This window comes from Monopterus albus, unplaced genomic scaffold (assembly GCF_001952655.1).
Source record: "Monopterus albus unplaced genomic scaffold, M_albus_1.0 scaffold133.1, whole genome shotgun sequence".
NCBI lineage: Eukaryota > Metazoa > Chordata > Actinopteri > Synbranchiformes > Synbranchidae > Monopterus > Monopterus albus.
This window is the reverse complement of record NW_018128013.1, coordinates 1,578,418-1,592,474: the sequence shown is the minus strand read 5'-3', so window position 1 is coordinate 1,592,474 and position 14,057 is coordinate 1,578,418. Positions and strand designations below refer to the sequence as shown.

Sequence of the window (14,057 nt, the reverse complement as noted above, 5' to 3'; positions counted from 1 at the left end):
TTACAGCCCTGTTGTGTGAGACTGAATAACAGGGATGTCTGTTGTTCTGGTTATTGGGCATAAGCTGTACTTTTGCTGATTCTAATTAAATAACGAATTTGTCAAGAAAAACTGAAAACTGTTACGGTAACACAGACAAACAATACGAAAAAATAGCACTAACAAGTGATATTTCCACAACTGCAGTTGAACTCCATGTCGCTAAGGGGCGGCATTTAAAAGCCAGGAGCACAGTGGGTTCTTGGGTAATCGAGGAAACTCAAGAGATTCCTCTTTGTAGCTAACCGGCTAATGCGCTAGACAACGCACTTGTGCTTGTATTACTGTCCGTTTCAGTGTCCGTGTCCTTTATATGACAGTGATTTTCCGATAAGCCGCCAGTGACAAAAGAGAAGCAGACATCAACGAACAAGTCTACATACGCTGGACGTTTGAGCACTTGCTTTCTCTCAGGATGCTAGCATGTTGCAAGCCAGCCAACTAGCTAGCCAGCCTGCTAAAGTAGCCTAATAACAGCACTGTCCGGATGCTTTGAACAGCAGCGTAGCGGATTTTGGGGTGTTTCTTGTCGGCCTTCTATGATGTCAAACAACCGGCCGCAGCAAAGTGCTGCTGGGGAAAGTTCAGTGCCTAGCACAAGTAGCACTGGCACGGGGAGCACAAACGGTGGCGGTGGGAGCAACGCTATCACAAGTAATGGTAATAATTCTGGAAATGTTGTGCCCACTCGGACCTTGGCAGCAGCCGGCGAGAGCAGCTTGTCGGTGCCAACTTTAGCGGCCGTGCCGTCGTCCCGGGGCGGTTTTGCTTCTCTAAGCAGACCCTCTGCGTCCTCATCCAGCAAAAAGAAATCCCTCCATCAAGCACCCTTATACAACGGTCTCTTGAATTCATATGAAGATAAAAGCAACGATTTTGTCTGGTTAGTTTCTGTGGAGTGGCCGTGAAAACTACTTTTTGAAAATGTTCTGTGATTGCAGGCCATTGAATGCTTAACTGTCAGTTTTGCAGAAGTTTAAGAGCCGAGGTTTGACTTGGTTTTGTCTGTTTTTCCAGTCCCATTTGCTTCGAAATGATAGAAGAGGCGCACATGACAAAGTGCGGGCACAGTTTCTGGTAAGTGTTCAGTTGTAACAGAGGCAGCATGAGAGTTGGAAACATCCAGCAAAGAAAAGAAATCAGTCTCTTGTATGTCAGATGTTCAGAATAACAACTGAAGAAGACTTGTCAACAGTAATAAGTGTGCACACTACGTGTACCAGTGATTATGAGTTTGTCTCAGAATGGGACAGAGACACCGGTGTCAAACAAGATCGTTGTTGGTGTTCATATTAAAATAATTTAAACGGGTAGTGAAAGGGAAGTATAAACTATTTTATTAAAACATTGCATTTACAAAATCAGAATAGAGCAGTGCAAATAGAGAAGCTGGACTTGTATGTTTTACAGATGCATTCATTTAAACAATGTATTCACAATGTTTCTGTGCAGTGCATTATTTAACAAAAATAAAATTATTTGCTCAAGAACATAACTTTTATAAAGTGTGCAATATGTCCTTTCAGTGTTAACAAAAAACACTAAAATGTTGGTTTTTAAAATCATTTGTTTTCATAAAACATTGTGTTCAAGTGCACACATGACTACTGCTGGTGACCTGTTAATACATTTGAGTATGCCTAAACAATCCTCAACACGTTTACTCTTAGCCTGTGTACTCTGTACATTCCTCATGAACTAGCTTGTGTCATCGGTGTTCCTGAACACATAAATTTAACTTGGTAAACTTATTGCTTTTTGCATTTATTATACACATTAAATCTGCCTGGTGGTTTTAATGTTGTGGTGGAGAGACAGCATGGGAAACATTTAATGCTGGCTGTGGTCGACACACAGTATATGAGAGCTGGCTGCAGAGCGCTCATGCCGACCCCCGTCCACCACAGCATTTAACCCACCTAGTGGCTTTTATGTTGTAGCTGCTCAGTGTAATGCTTACCTGTTTACATTTGTTTCGTGTTTACATGAATGCAACACAAACTCAAATGCATTTTGCACCTGGTATTAGTACAGCCCAAGGTTGTGTTTCTAAATATATAATTACCATTATAAAATAGGCTAGGTAACCATGTTACTTAAAATCAGGTACATGATCATTTTAGTTTGATAATTTCTTACATTTTTAACTAAAATGTATGACTTACTTAGCTCCAGATCCCCTTATTCTGCAACTCTAACATGTCATGCTCCCCTGCCACAGCAGATACGTTTTGCATAGTTGCACTGGACAGCCTTCCTTCCGATTGTAAAATGAAGTGCTCCCAAACTTTAGAAGAATTGGTTGTCCCCTCTTCTCTGCTGTAACCATGCTCAGTGCCATCCACTGCTTCTCAGATGTTATATGTCTCACTGATGCAGGCACCAGTCACTGACCCAGCTGTCTCACACAGCTACAGGACTAGACCCAACTAATCCATAATTAAATTCGTTGCCAACTGTTTAATTATTGATTTTTATCAATTAGTTGCTGCAGCCCTAGACATCATTTAATTGCTGGAAACTCAGACTGTCACTGTGTTGTTGTTTTACATTTCCTTGTACTGTGCCATTTATTTCTACTTATTCAGTTTTTTCCTCCTTCCTGCAGTTTCAAGTGTATCCGCCAGAGCCTCGAGGACAACAACAGATGTCCCAAGTGCAACTATACTGTTGATAACGTGGATCAACTGTACCCAAACTTTCTTGGTAGGTATAACAAATCAGAACACCAAGGTTTGTTTCATATTAAAGTTGACCTTCTTTGCTCTTTTCCTATTTCTCTGTTGACACCCGCGCCATCCCCTGCCCCCACCCCCCCAAAACTCTGTAATGAACCTTTTTCTATGGTGCTAGTCAAGTTAGCTTGGTGCAAAGTGACCATGTTGTGCTGTGTAATGATCAAATCATTTGAAATCTTTTTGTCTGACATTATAAAGTGTTTGTACTGCAAAACACAAAGGGCAGGCTCTTTTCTAATTAAGTTAAAATTCAAGTGAGTGAGAATGATGGTCTGCAAAAGAAGGAAAACTTTTTGTCTCGTCAAGACTTTAAACATATCAGTGAGAAATATTTGACCAAATACTTATTATATGCTGCTTAGCTCGCATATTAAAGCTGTCCCAACATGTTTTGAATATTAACTGCCTTTCAAAAGTGAAACTTTTCAGTGTTTTTAATCCAAAAAAACCTTATAAAAGTTCTAACTACAAGCTCAGCAGATTGCTTGGTTATAAAAGATTCCAAATGCAGAAGACATTAATTTAGGTTAAAGTGTGAAGTTCACTTATGAATGACCCAGTTTATCTTCTAACATGATGAAGAAGAAAGTGTAAAAACTACAGTGTAAATCATCTGTATGCATTCAAAACTGCCGAATTCTCTCATTTACCCCTTGTCTGTCCCTTCCTCCTCTGTTCCAGTAAATGAACTGATCCTTAAACAGAAGCAAAGGTCGGAGGAGAAGAGACTAAAATTAGATCATCCTGTAAGTTAAACACACACATAGCCACTTTGTTTTTCCCTTTCTGCAAATCCTTTAGCCTCTGATTTTCACTCTTGCCTTAAAGGAAAATTCATTATTTGTTACTGGTCAATGTCTCTGGCTTTAGAATGGGTCCAGGTGGCAGGTTTTCCAGGATGTGCTGAGTCCTGACCAAGAGAACTTGGACCTGGCAAATGTCAATCTGATGCTGGAGCTCCTCGTTCAAAAGAAGAAGCAGCTGGAGGCAGTAAGTAAGGGACTTTGGGCCATCGCACATGCAATTTGTATTCTTTGATCCTAGCCAGTTATTGCATTTTGGCTGTTTATCTTCACATTGTTCCAGGAGGAAAGGTTTAATGATGAATATTAGAGTCAGATACAGAAACAGATTCAGATTCACAAAAGTTAATTGGAGTGAAGAATACGTTGGGATTGTGTTTGACCACATAAACTGTACAAAAGAATTAAAGTGACCACATGATTGTGGTGGATCAGTGCTTGTATGTTACATTGAACAATGAGTGGCACAGTCGCTGGTTAAAACTGTCACCTCACATCAGGAAGATGCTGGGTTTTAGTCTGTTTCCTTGGCCCCCGCACCTGTACACTGGATACATTTTGGACCATAATCATTTATCATGAAACCAAGAATATAGTCAATAATGTATAGAAGATAGAATAATTTTAAAAAGTAAAAGTTTTCTTGAGGCACATGGTAAAGGAAGTCATTTAAGGCATCTAACTGGCTTTTATACAGTCTGAGGAGTTGTAAATACAGTCCTATTGGACGGGGCAGCAAGAGCAGTGACTTCTGGGAACTACATTATTCAACAGTTGTAGTATGTCATATACAGTCAGGTCCATAAATATTGGGACATCGACACAATTCTAACATTTTTGGCTCTATACACCACCACAATGGATTTAAAATGAAACGAACAAGATGTGCTTTAACTGCAGACTGTCAGCTTTAATTTGAGGGTATTTACATCCAAATCAGGTGAACGGTGTAAGAATTACAACAGTTTGCATATGTGCCTCCCACTTGTTAAGGAACCAAAAGTAATGGGACAGAATAATAATCATAAATCAAACTTTCACTTTTTAATACTTGGTTGCAAATCCTTTGCAGTCAATTACAGCCTGAAGTCTGGAACGCATAGACATCACCAGACGCTGGGTTTCATCCCTGGTGATGCTCTGCCAGGCCTCTACTGCAACTGTCTTCAGTTCCTGCTTGTTCTTGGGGCATTTTCCCTTCAGTTTTGTCTTCAGCAAGTGAAATGCATGCTCAATCGGATTCAGGTCAGATGATTGACTTGGCCATTGCATAACATTCCACTTCTTTCCCTTAAAAAACTCTTTGGTTGCTTTTGCAGTATGCTTTGGGTCATTGTCCATCTGCACTGTGAAGCGCCGTCCAATGAGTTCTGAAGCATTTGGCTGAATATGAGCAGATAATATTGCCCGAAACACTTCAGAATTCATCCTGCTGCTTTTGTCAGCAGTCACATCATCAATAAATACAAGAGAACCAGTTCCATTGGCAGCCATACATGCCCACGCCATGACACTACCACCACCATGCTTCACTGATGACGTGGTATGCTTAGGATCATGAGCAGTTCCTTTCCTTCTCCATACTCTTCTCTTCCCATCACTCTGGTACAAGTTGATCTTGGTCTCATCTGTCCATAGGATGTTGTTCCAGAACTGTGAAGGCTTTTTTAGATGTTGTTTGGCAAACTCTAATCTGGCCTTTCTGTTTTTGGAGCTCACCAATGGTTTACATCTTGCGGTGAACCCTCTGTATTCACTCTGGTGAAGTCTTCTCTTGATTGTTGACTTTGATACACATACACCTACCTCCTGGAGAGTGTTCTTGATCTGGCCAACTGTTGTGAAGGGTGTTTTCTTCACCAGGGAAAGAATTCTTCGGTCATCCACCACAGTTGTTTTCCGTGGTCTTCCGGGTCTTTTGGTGTTGCTGGGCTCACCGGTGCGTTCTTTCTTTTTAAGAATGTTCCAAACAGTTGTTTTGACCACGTCTAATGTTTTTACTATCTCTCTGATGCAAACTTGTAATTCCTACACCGTTCACCTGATTTGGATGTAAATACCTTCAAATTAAAGCTGACAGTCTGCAGTTAAAGCACATCTTGTTCGTTTCATTTCAAATCCATTGTGGTGGTGTATAGAGCCAAAAATGTTAGAATTGTGTTGATGTCCCAATATTTATGGACCTGACTGTAAATAGTGCTGATGATTTTGCAAGAAGATGCTTCAGGCTGTGTTCAAAGAGGCAAGAGTTGTTGATGATTGACATGGGTATGTGTGTTTCCTGACAACTGTTGATGTTGTATGTGTTAGACTGGCACACTTGGTGAATGCAACAAAACCTAGTCTGGCACATCAGTGCCTTTTTTCTTGTTTTTGTCAGTCACTGTGACTGTCGCAGGAAAAGAAAAGTGGGGGCCTCATTCTAGCCTGTTGACTTCAGGTCTGTTACATCAGCACTCTGACAATGACAGTAGGCACATAGGCACAAAATCCTAAACATTTTTAAAATGGATTTGCACTTTTCACTGTCTGCTCTTGAATTGCCAACATATCCACTACATTACAACACCTTCAACTTTCTCACTGTCAACCATACATGTCAATCTGTAGCTTTCTCTCAAACACCCACTGATACTGGGTGATACTGATACAGTATGTCTGTTTGGTTGGCGTATAGCTAGATGCACTCTTTTGAGAGAACCTTATCAAAAGAGCTGATGTGTTTATGACAAAATTGCTCGTGCAGTAAATCAGTACCTTGTAGACATGGCACTGACCCTTTCCTCCTTTACAATTCAAACCTTTAGACTGCACTAACCTGTTGTCTCACTGCTTTGTTGCGGTTTCAGAAGTCCTTTGTTTCTCTTTTTGATTCATAGAGCCTTAGTGCAAATGCAGGGACATGCTTATACTTATTTCTTTAAACATTTCAAACAAGTATGAACTTATCATTTCCTACAAGCAGCTCAGCAGAGTTCACACTGTACCTGTAAAGTGTTCACATAAGCTCCTGTAATCAGAACCTGCCTTGAGGTGGGTACAAAAGATACCCAAAGAAAAAATACTTCAGTAGAATGTTTCTATAATCTATATACAGGTTTTTGGAAGCACAGTGCTTGACATATGTTATATATTTGGGCAAGACTCATGGTGTTCCCCCTGTGTGGTTTAAATGCACACTTCACCAGAAAGTGCTGTCAGTAGACATCAACAGTCATCAGTGGAGCAGAGCTACTACATCAGGAATTTGGGTGGAAGGGTGAGACCTTTAGTGCACGCAGTGTTCACAGATTGTGCAATCAGCATGTCATACTGTTCTGACTGTAGCCACTGGTGTGAGAAATCAAGGGCTGGGATTAAATCATTGTAGTCATAGTTGTGTGGACTACCGTGTGACTTCCACACGTTCATGTTTTTATTTTTCTTCTTCAACACAGAACAAATTGTATTGATCGTAAGGATTTAATGACCTTTGTTTGGTGAAGTGACGCAGTGTTTCCCCTATAATAATACAAGCATGGCGGCCCACCATGCCTGTAGTATTATTATTATCATTATTATTAACAATTTTTATTTTTCTTAAAGATTGTTCTAACTTCTTAGATTCTGAAGAAACTGGTAGCTTTCACAGTTATCTCTGTGCAATAAATACATCTTAGTAATACTCTCCTTGTTTTACCTGCCCTTAACATGGTAATTACAAACCAACTGTCTTGTGTTGCACAAGAAGTAAATAACCAAACATTTTGGTGCGGCAAATCTCTGTCATCCTCTTGCTCCCATACCTGAAAGGTTTTCTAGGGGAAACACTGTTACATGTTTGGAGGCTTTCCTAATGTTGAGTGTAATACTGTGAGGACATCATGAGTTACACGGTTATGGTCTGAAACTCTTCCCCCGTTTTTTTGTTTATTTTTTGGGGGGGGCAGCAGTAAATGCCATCTCACCCCTGAAATGTAAATGTGCATTTGTAAGCTTCAGTTGCTTTGTAACCTCTTGCAGCGTATGACGACCATTAACACCCATGTACCTTGTTGTCTTTAGTCTCAATTCAGATTCTAGATCCCTTGGCGTCGGTCAGCATGTTCCTAATTGCCCATGAGTCATAGCTACTTTCCAGTTTGGTGTATTGAAGGATTCAGATTTGTGTATTAAAGCAAATGAGCCAGTGTTCTTGTATTTGTCAAATGATTTGCCTGTGGATATGTTTAGTTTCACTCTGTCTGATTGTAGCAGTATTTGTTCAGCCAGTTAATTTTTCTTTATCAGTTGTGACTTAAGTATTTTAGATGTTATGCAGGTATTTATTTTTATTTGGCCGCATCATATTCACACTTTTGTAAGGGATGCAGCTGTTTTTGCAGATGTTGCAAGGCAGTGCAACTTCAGCAGCTTTTTAACCTTATAAATTGCAAGTTTTGTCACATATATTTTTTTTTTAGCCAAATGTGATTGGAAATATTGATCTGTTATTATCAGTGTAAACAAACTGTTATATTAATAACTTGTCATATTAAGTTATATAGATATAGATGGATAGATATGAGACCTTGTGTATTAAAGATGTTATCTATCGATTTTGAGAGTGATTAGAGGTTCCAGTCCTATCTTTTAAATTTTGGAGGTGGAGCTGCTCTTTTGTTTTTATAAAGGCTAGTGCCTTAAAAGGAACCTACATTGAAAAACATGCATTTGTTGCTGAAACTTTGCCTTTTGTGGTGTTTCTACTAGTTGAGACTGCATAAAGAAATGGCCAAGCATGCGCTTCAGTCCAGACTATGACTCAACTTCCTGCCCTTGGTTAATTTTGTTATGGTAGGGTAGGCATTCAGAGCACGCGAAGCTTCTAGCCACAGTTGTCAACAGTTGTCTTCTAACTGTCGTAAACCTTTGGGTTTGGGATTGTTTCCTTTAGCCGAGTTGAATAACATCATGTGCCTGCTTTTGCTAAAAAGAGAAATGAGATGAGCACTTCCAGATGTCACGGTGGTGGTGTTTGGTTTAGGCAGCATAGTCTCATATGCCCAAATGCATAAAACTGTCATTAAATTACTTCAAAAATTTGAACTGCCCACATGTTATGTCTCTACATGTCAGTTTAGCTTGCAGTGCTTTACTCTGAATGAAAGTGCAAATACGACTGTTTATGTGTGTCAGTGTGAATCTAAGCATGTATGCATTTGTCATGATCTATAGAATTCCTTTTTATTCACCATTTTGCTTGTTTCATAAAAGATCGTCAAATGTTCTACATGTTTGTTTTATTTTTCCACTGAGAACTAAACATTTTTAAACAATCTTAGCTTTTCCGTGAATTAGCAAAGGTATTCTGTGGCTTCGTTTGCACTTGTTTGTGATACTCTGTCTTTCCACTAGGAATCTCAAGCAGCTCAGAGACAGATCCTCATGGAGTTCCTTAAAGAAGCCAGGAGAAACAAGAGAGAAGTACTGTTGTTTTTATAAACATAAGAATGCTCTTGCACTGCTTTGCAAAGAGCATTCAGTTGGCATCACAGTGCTATTTTCAGAAATATATGTATTGGAGAAATCTCATCTTTATAAAGTTTTAAATTGTAAATAAAATGAGATATACTCATATGAATTTAAAAGAAAGACTCACAGCTGGTATACTTCTCTGTTTGTGTCTTTGTCAACAGCAACTGGAGCAACTGCAGAAAGAGATCAACTTTCTCGAAGAGGACATTAAGCGAGTTGAGGTAAAGAAACCAACTGTATGTTATTTGTTGTAGTTTGGTTGCTGATTTGGCTCTGTTGCTGCTGTTTGTTTCAAAACTCTGGGTCATATGTCAGTCTTGAACACAGACACAATATACACATACTTTTATTTTCTGTTTCAGAAAATAAAAGTATGTGTATAAATTAGATAAGAAATCACAGAAAAGGTGCTCTTTATAACTACAAAACAAGTGGGAGCCACTGATTGTCACAACTTGAGATTACATGTTTGTATTTTCCAGGAAATGAGTGGGTTATGTTCCCCAGTTATGGAGGCAGAGTGTACAGTGCCTAATGTTGAGGCTCCCTCACCAGCATCCAGGTACAGCTGACCTCTGTGTTCTGACAAATTATATCTATGCAGGAAACGAGCATGAAAATGTTTTGCCTTTTGCTCTCTATTGTCTTTTAAAGCAGCTACTTTGTTAAACAGATCAAAGCACATACTATATAGTTAAGATGTTGTAGTGTGGCTCATATGTTTGTCTGTCTGTTGAGTAGCTGTATCATTGAGCCACCAGACTATAGCCAGCCTCCAGGATTTGGAGGAGCAGCCCAGGTAAGTCAGAGAAACATATTTGGCTGTGTGTGTGTTTTCTTGTTTTGCATGGGGTTTAATAAAGTCATTTCTTACCCTGTTTGATAGCTGCATCTGTTTGTTTCTTTCATCTTGTTCAGTTTTATTCTAATTGTTTAATTAGTTTTGTCTTAGAGGAATGTGAGCGCTTTCTCTGTGATTTCTAAAATATATCTTAGTGCACAAGTTGTGGATATTAAGCTAAAGGTCTGCCAAGTGTTAACTATATTATTTTAATATTGACAAAAAACACACGCATTCTCAAAAAAACTAAATGAGAATAAATGTTAGCATGTATTAGCAAGCATCTGTACTCTTAAACTCCTGTGTATGTATTTTTCCAGGGAAAAAGGCAGACCTGGTACAACAGCACCTTGGCCTCGAGAAGAAAGAGGCTGATGGCTCATTTTGAGGATCTGGAGCAGTGCTACTTCTCCAACAAAATGTCCCGCATCACAGGTGCTAATACTGCAAAGTATTTGACTAGAAACAGTTGGATAACTATCTGTTGTTCTGATCCTGTATCGATTATTGGACAGTTTGGACTAGACGATGAAAGTAAGGCTTCATTTCTTAGAACTGTATATTTTACCTCAAAGGATAGATTGATGGTGTTTGTGTCACCCGGCGTTCTTGCTAAAGTTACTATTTAATGAGGACCACATTTACCGCCATCTCCCTTTGTTGCTGTCACAGAGTGGGTGTTTCTTATGAAAAGTCTCTGCTCTTAGCATTGGAAGAATAATAGTAATAATTGTATTTGTATAGCACTTTTCCAAACCATAGTCACAAATTACTTCATAGGATGAAGCTCCAAATAAAACATGGAATAAAAACAGCAAAAATAGACAGAGGTCAAGAAAATGAGTAGAATATTAATAAACGAGCATAAAATGCATAATTCATTATTAGCGACAGGTTTACGTCAGAGAATTACCATAAAGTAATAACCTGGCATGTAGTTTTGGCTTGACATAAAAACAATAAGTGTGTTTTAAGAAGGGATTTGAGAGATGATACTGAGGTAGCAAGCCTAAACTCCTCCACCAGTGCATTCCAGAACTGCAGAGCCTTGACAGAAAAGGCTCTGTCCCCTCTGGATACCAGCCTTGATCTAGGTACTGCCAAGAGATCCTTTATCGGAGGATCTCAGACGACAGTTTGATTCATACGGGGTAATAAGTACATAAATACAGTTCACAGCAAGTCCTCGTTTTGCCTTAAATGTTATTAGTAAAATTTGCCATTTTTGCCAAATTTGTTTGTGCTGCAATGCAAACATTACAGAAAGATCTTTGGTTTTAAATATTTTATCAATTTGATAACTGTGACAAGAAGCTCCTTCAACATTCTATATGATTATATTTTCTTTTTCTTTTTTTACAACATATAATTCATGCCCCCACTGCTGTTTGTAAAGGGTAACTTTATTGTTTGCATGGTGTTTTCAGATGAGGGCAGGAACCTGAACCAGTTGGATGATTTTATGGAGTGCTTGTCCAAATTCACCCGCTACAACTCTGTGCGGCCACTAGCCACCCTCTCCTATGCCAGTGACCTCTATAACGGCTCCAGTATCGTCTCCAGGTGTGAAAAGGAAAAGACTGAATTTGCTTGTTGTCTTTATTGCACTTTATATCTGTATTAACTTAAGACTATGAATTCAGAGAAACAAAGTGTTAATTTGCATGGTGAAATCATAGAAATGATGTTCTTTAAGTGTTGATAAGTCAGACCAAAGATGGTGCTTATTTTGTGCCATATCTTTATGATATAAACTGCATCACAGAATGTGTCTTCAACAAGGAACACAAATCTCAGTAAATTAGTTTTATCACTGTCTTTGCCCCACAGGTTCTAATTATATTATGAAGTTTAACTCCATGGTTTCTCCCATATGTACTCAAAAATGGTTTCATAGCAGTTGTATTGTTGGCATATTTGACTTATTTTTTAATACACAACATAATGTGATTTGTGTTACAGTTCTCGATCAGTACATCTGCAATAAACGGCACAGAATTCTTTTCAGCATAATCTTGAGCAACACACTGACTGTGTTCTCACTTCTGTCTCAGTATTGAGTTTGACCGTGACTGTGACTACTTTGCCATTGCTGGTGTGACCAAGAAGATCAAGGTGTTTGAGTACGGCACTGTGATCCAGGATGCTGTGGACATCCACTACCCTGTCAACGAAATGACCTGTAATTCCAAAATCAGGTAGGGGAAATATTTTCTTTCCATATGAGCAGGGATGTGCAGGCATCTTTCAGATCCTACAGTGCAGCGGTTCTGCTCTATGCAGGAAAAAGGATGTGCCCGTATTACTGTTGTAATTGGACATGAGCTGCTGTGTTGTGCCGGCCAGAGTCAGAGATGCTGACTGAAGTAGTTGTTGAGGATGTGGCTCTTTGAGAACTGAAAGTGACCCCAGCCGTGTTTGTTGTAGCTGTATCAGCTGGAGCAGCTATCATAAGAACCTTCTAGCCAGCAGTGACTATGAGGGTACCGTCATCCTGTGGGATGGATTCACCGGCCAGAGGTCCAAAGTCTACCAGGTATGATAATTAGGTCTTGAGTATCACTTTTTATGATAAGGGATCCAATTCTGTTATTAAATGGCAATGGTAAAATGCATATTTGACTTTGCAGGTTGAGTGAGTTAAATGACCAATTGTGTCAGTAATGTCGTGACATCTTTTGTAAGGTTTCCTTTGCTTTCTTTTTAGGAGCATGAAAAAAGGTGTTGGAGTGTTGACTTCAATCTGATGGACCCCAAGCTCTTAGCCTCTGGGTCTGATGATGCTAAAGGTAACTGAAGAATATTATGTCTGACAGATTTTCAAACATACTGGAAATCATCTTCCAGTTTTTCAGCTTGTGTTACACCCTACCCATGGGCAAATGTCTGTTTTTTATTTTCCTTTTTCAGTGAAGTTATGGTCAACCAATCTTGACAATTCCGTGGCCAGCATTGAGGCAAAGGCCAATGTGTGCTGTGTTAAATTCAGTCCGACCTCCAGATATCATCTGGCCTTTGGCTGTGCAGGTAGGATTAGGATCGGTTTTAGGTTGTGAGTGTCAAGCATCTCTTCTTTGTCCTCATGTTACTGTTGATTGTGAACTAAATTGACAGAAATATGTAAATATGTAATTATTGTTGGAAATGTGGTTATTTCCAAAAGATGGTTGTTATTTTTCTTGGCAACTTTCTAATCTACATGACACCAACACGGTATACAGTGGGTACGGAAAGTATTCAGACCCCCTTAAAATCATTTAAGTTCATTTTTCTCCTCATTAATGTACACACAGCACCCCATATTGACAGAAAAACACAGAATTTTTGACATTTTTGCAGATTTATTAAAAAAGAAAAACTGAAATATCACATGGTCATAAGTATTCAGACCCTTTGCTGTGACACTCATATATTTAACTTAGGTGCTGTCCATTTCTTCTGATCATCCCTAAGATGGTTCTACACCTTCATTTGAGTCCAGCTGTGTTTGATTATACTGATTGGACGTGATTAGGAAAGCCACACACCTGTCTATATAAGACCCTACAGCTCACAGTGCATGTCAGAGCAAATGAGAATCATGAGGTCAAAGGAACTGCCTGAAGAGCTCAGAGACAGAATTGTGGCAAGGCACAGGTCTGGCCAAGGTTACAAAAAAAAATTTCTGCTGCACTTAAGGTTCCTAAGAGTTTGGGATGACCAGAACCCTTCCTAGAGCTGGCCGTCCGGCCAAACTGAGCTATCGGGGGAGAAGTCAAGCTGCTCTTGCACGTCTGCTCTCGCTAAACAAGCGAGAGCAGACGTCTTTACTGCTCCTCTTGTCTGATCTACGATTTTTCACATCTTCTACACTTTCAAGTCTTGGAACAATTTCCACAACTATTAAAATGCCTCAAAGAGGGAAAAGAGCTAATAAATCAGAAGCGAATGAGGATATGGAGGCAGAAGAAGTGGATCACAGAGCGGCGCAAGTAATAGACATTGTGGATCAGCAGAAACAGATGTACATCGCGCTGATGAACCAACAGCAGGAAAACTTCAAAGGCTTCGTGCAACTAATTATGGAGACAAACAACAAGAGACTCGACGACATGACCAGAGAAATACAGGAGATAAAAACGAGTTTGCAGTTTACCCAGC

The 14,057-nt window shown here is 39.4% G+C and overlaps 1 protein-coding gene across 1 annotated transcript in view; it reads left to right on the top strand.

Annotated features, from left to right (window-relative positions):
- The first annotated feature begins 227 nt into the window (after positions 1-227).
- The window catches only part of cop1 (COP1 E3 ubiquitin ligase), a 25,554-nt gene continuing 11,724 nt past the window's right edge, over positions 228-14,057 (top strand). Inside the window, exons 1-15 of the mRNA XM_020613369.1 lie at positions 228-922; positions 1,057-1,116; positions 2,648-2,745; positions 3,459-3,523; positions 3,648-3,767; positions 8,957-9,025; positions 9,238-9,297; positions 9,559-9,638; positions 9,818-9,875; positions 10,238-10,352; positions 11,345-11,480; positions 11,972-12,115; positions 12,345-12,453; positions 12,625-12,706; positions 12,828-12,944. Of these exons, the coding sequence (XP_020469025.1) occupies positions 579-922; positions 1,057-1,116; positions 2,648-2,745; positions 3,459-3,523; positions 3,648-3,767; positions 8,957-9,025; positions 9,238-9,297; positions 9,559-9,638; positions 9,818-9,875; positions 10,238-10,352; positions 11,345-11,480; positions 11,972-12,115; positions 12,345-12,453; positions 12,625-12,706; positions 12,828-12,944 (1,657 nt within the window). The 5' untranslated portion in view covers positions 228-578. The remainder of the gene's footprint in view (positions 923-1,056; positions 1,117-2,647; positions 2,746-3,458; positions 3,524-3,647; positions 3,768-8,956; positions 9,026-9,237; positions 9,298-9,558; positions 9,639-9,817; positions 9,876-10,237; positions 10,353-11,344; positions 11,481-11,971; positions 12,116-12,344; positions 12,454-12,624; positions 12,707-12,827; positions 12,945-14,057) is intronic.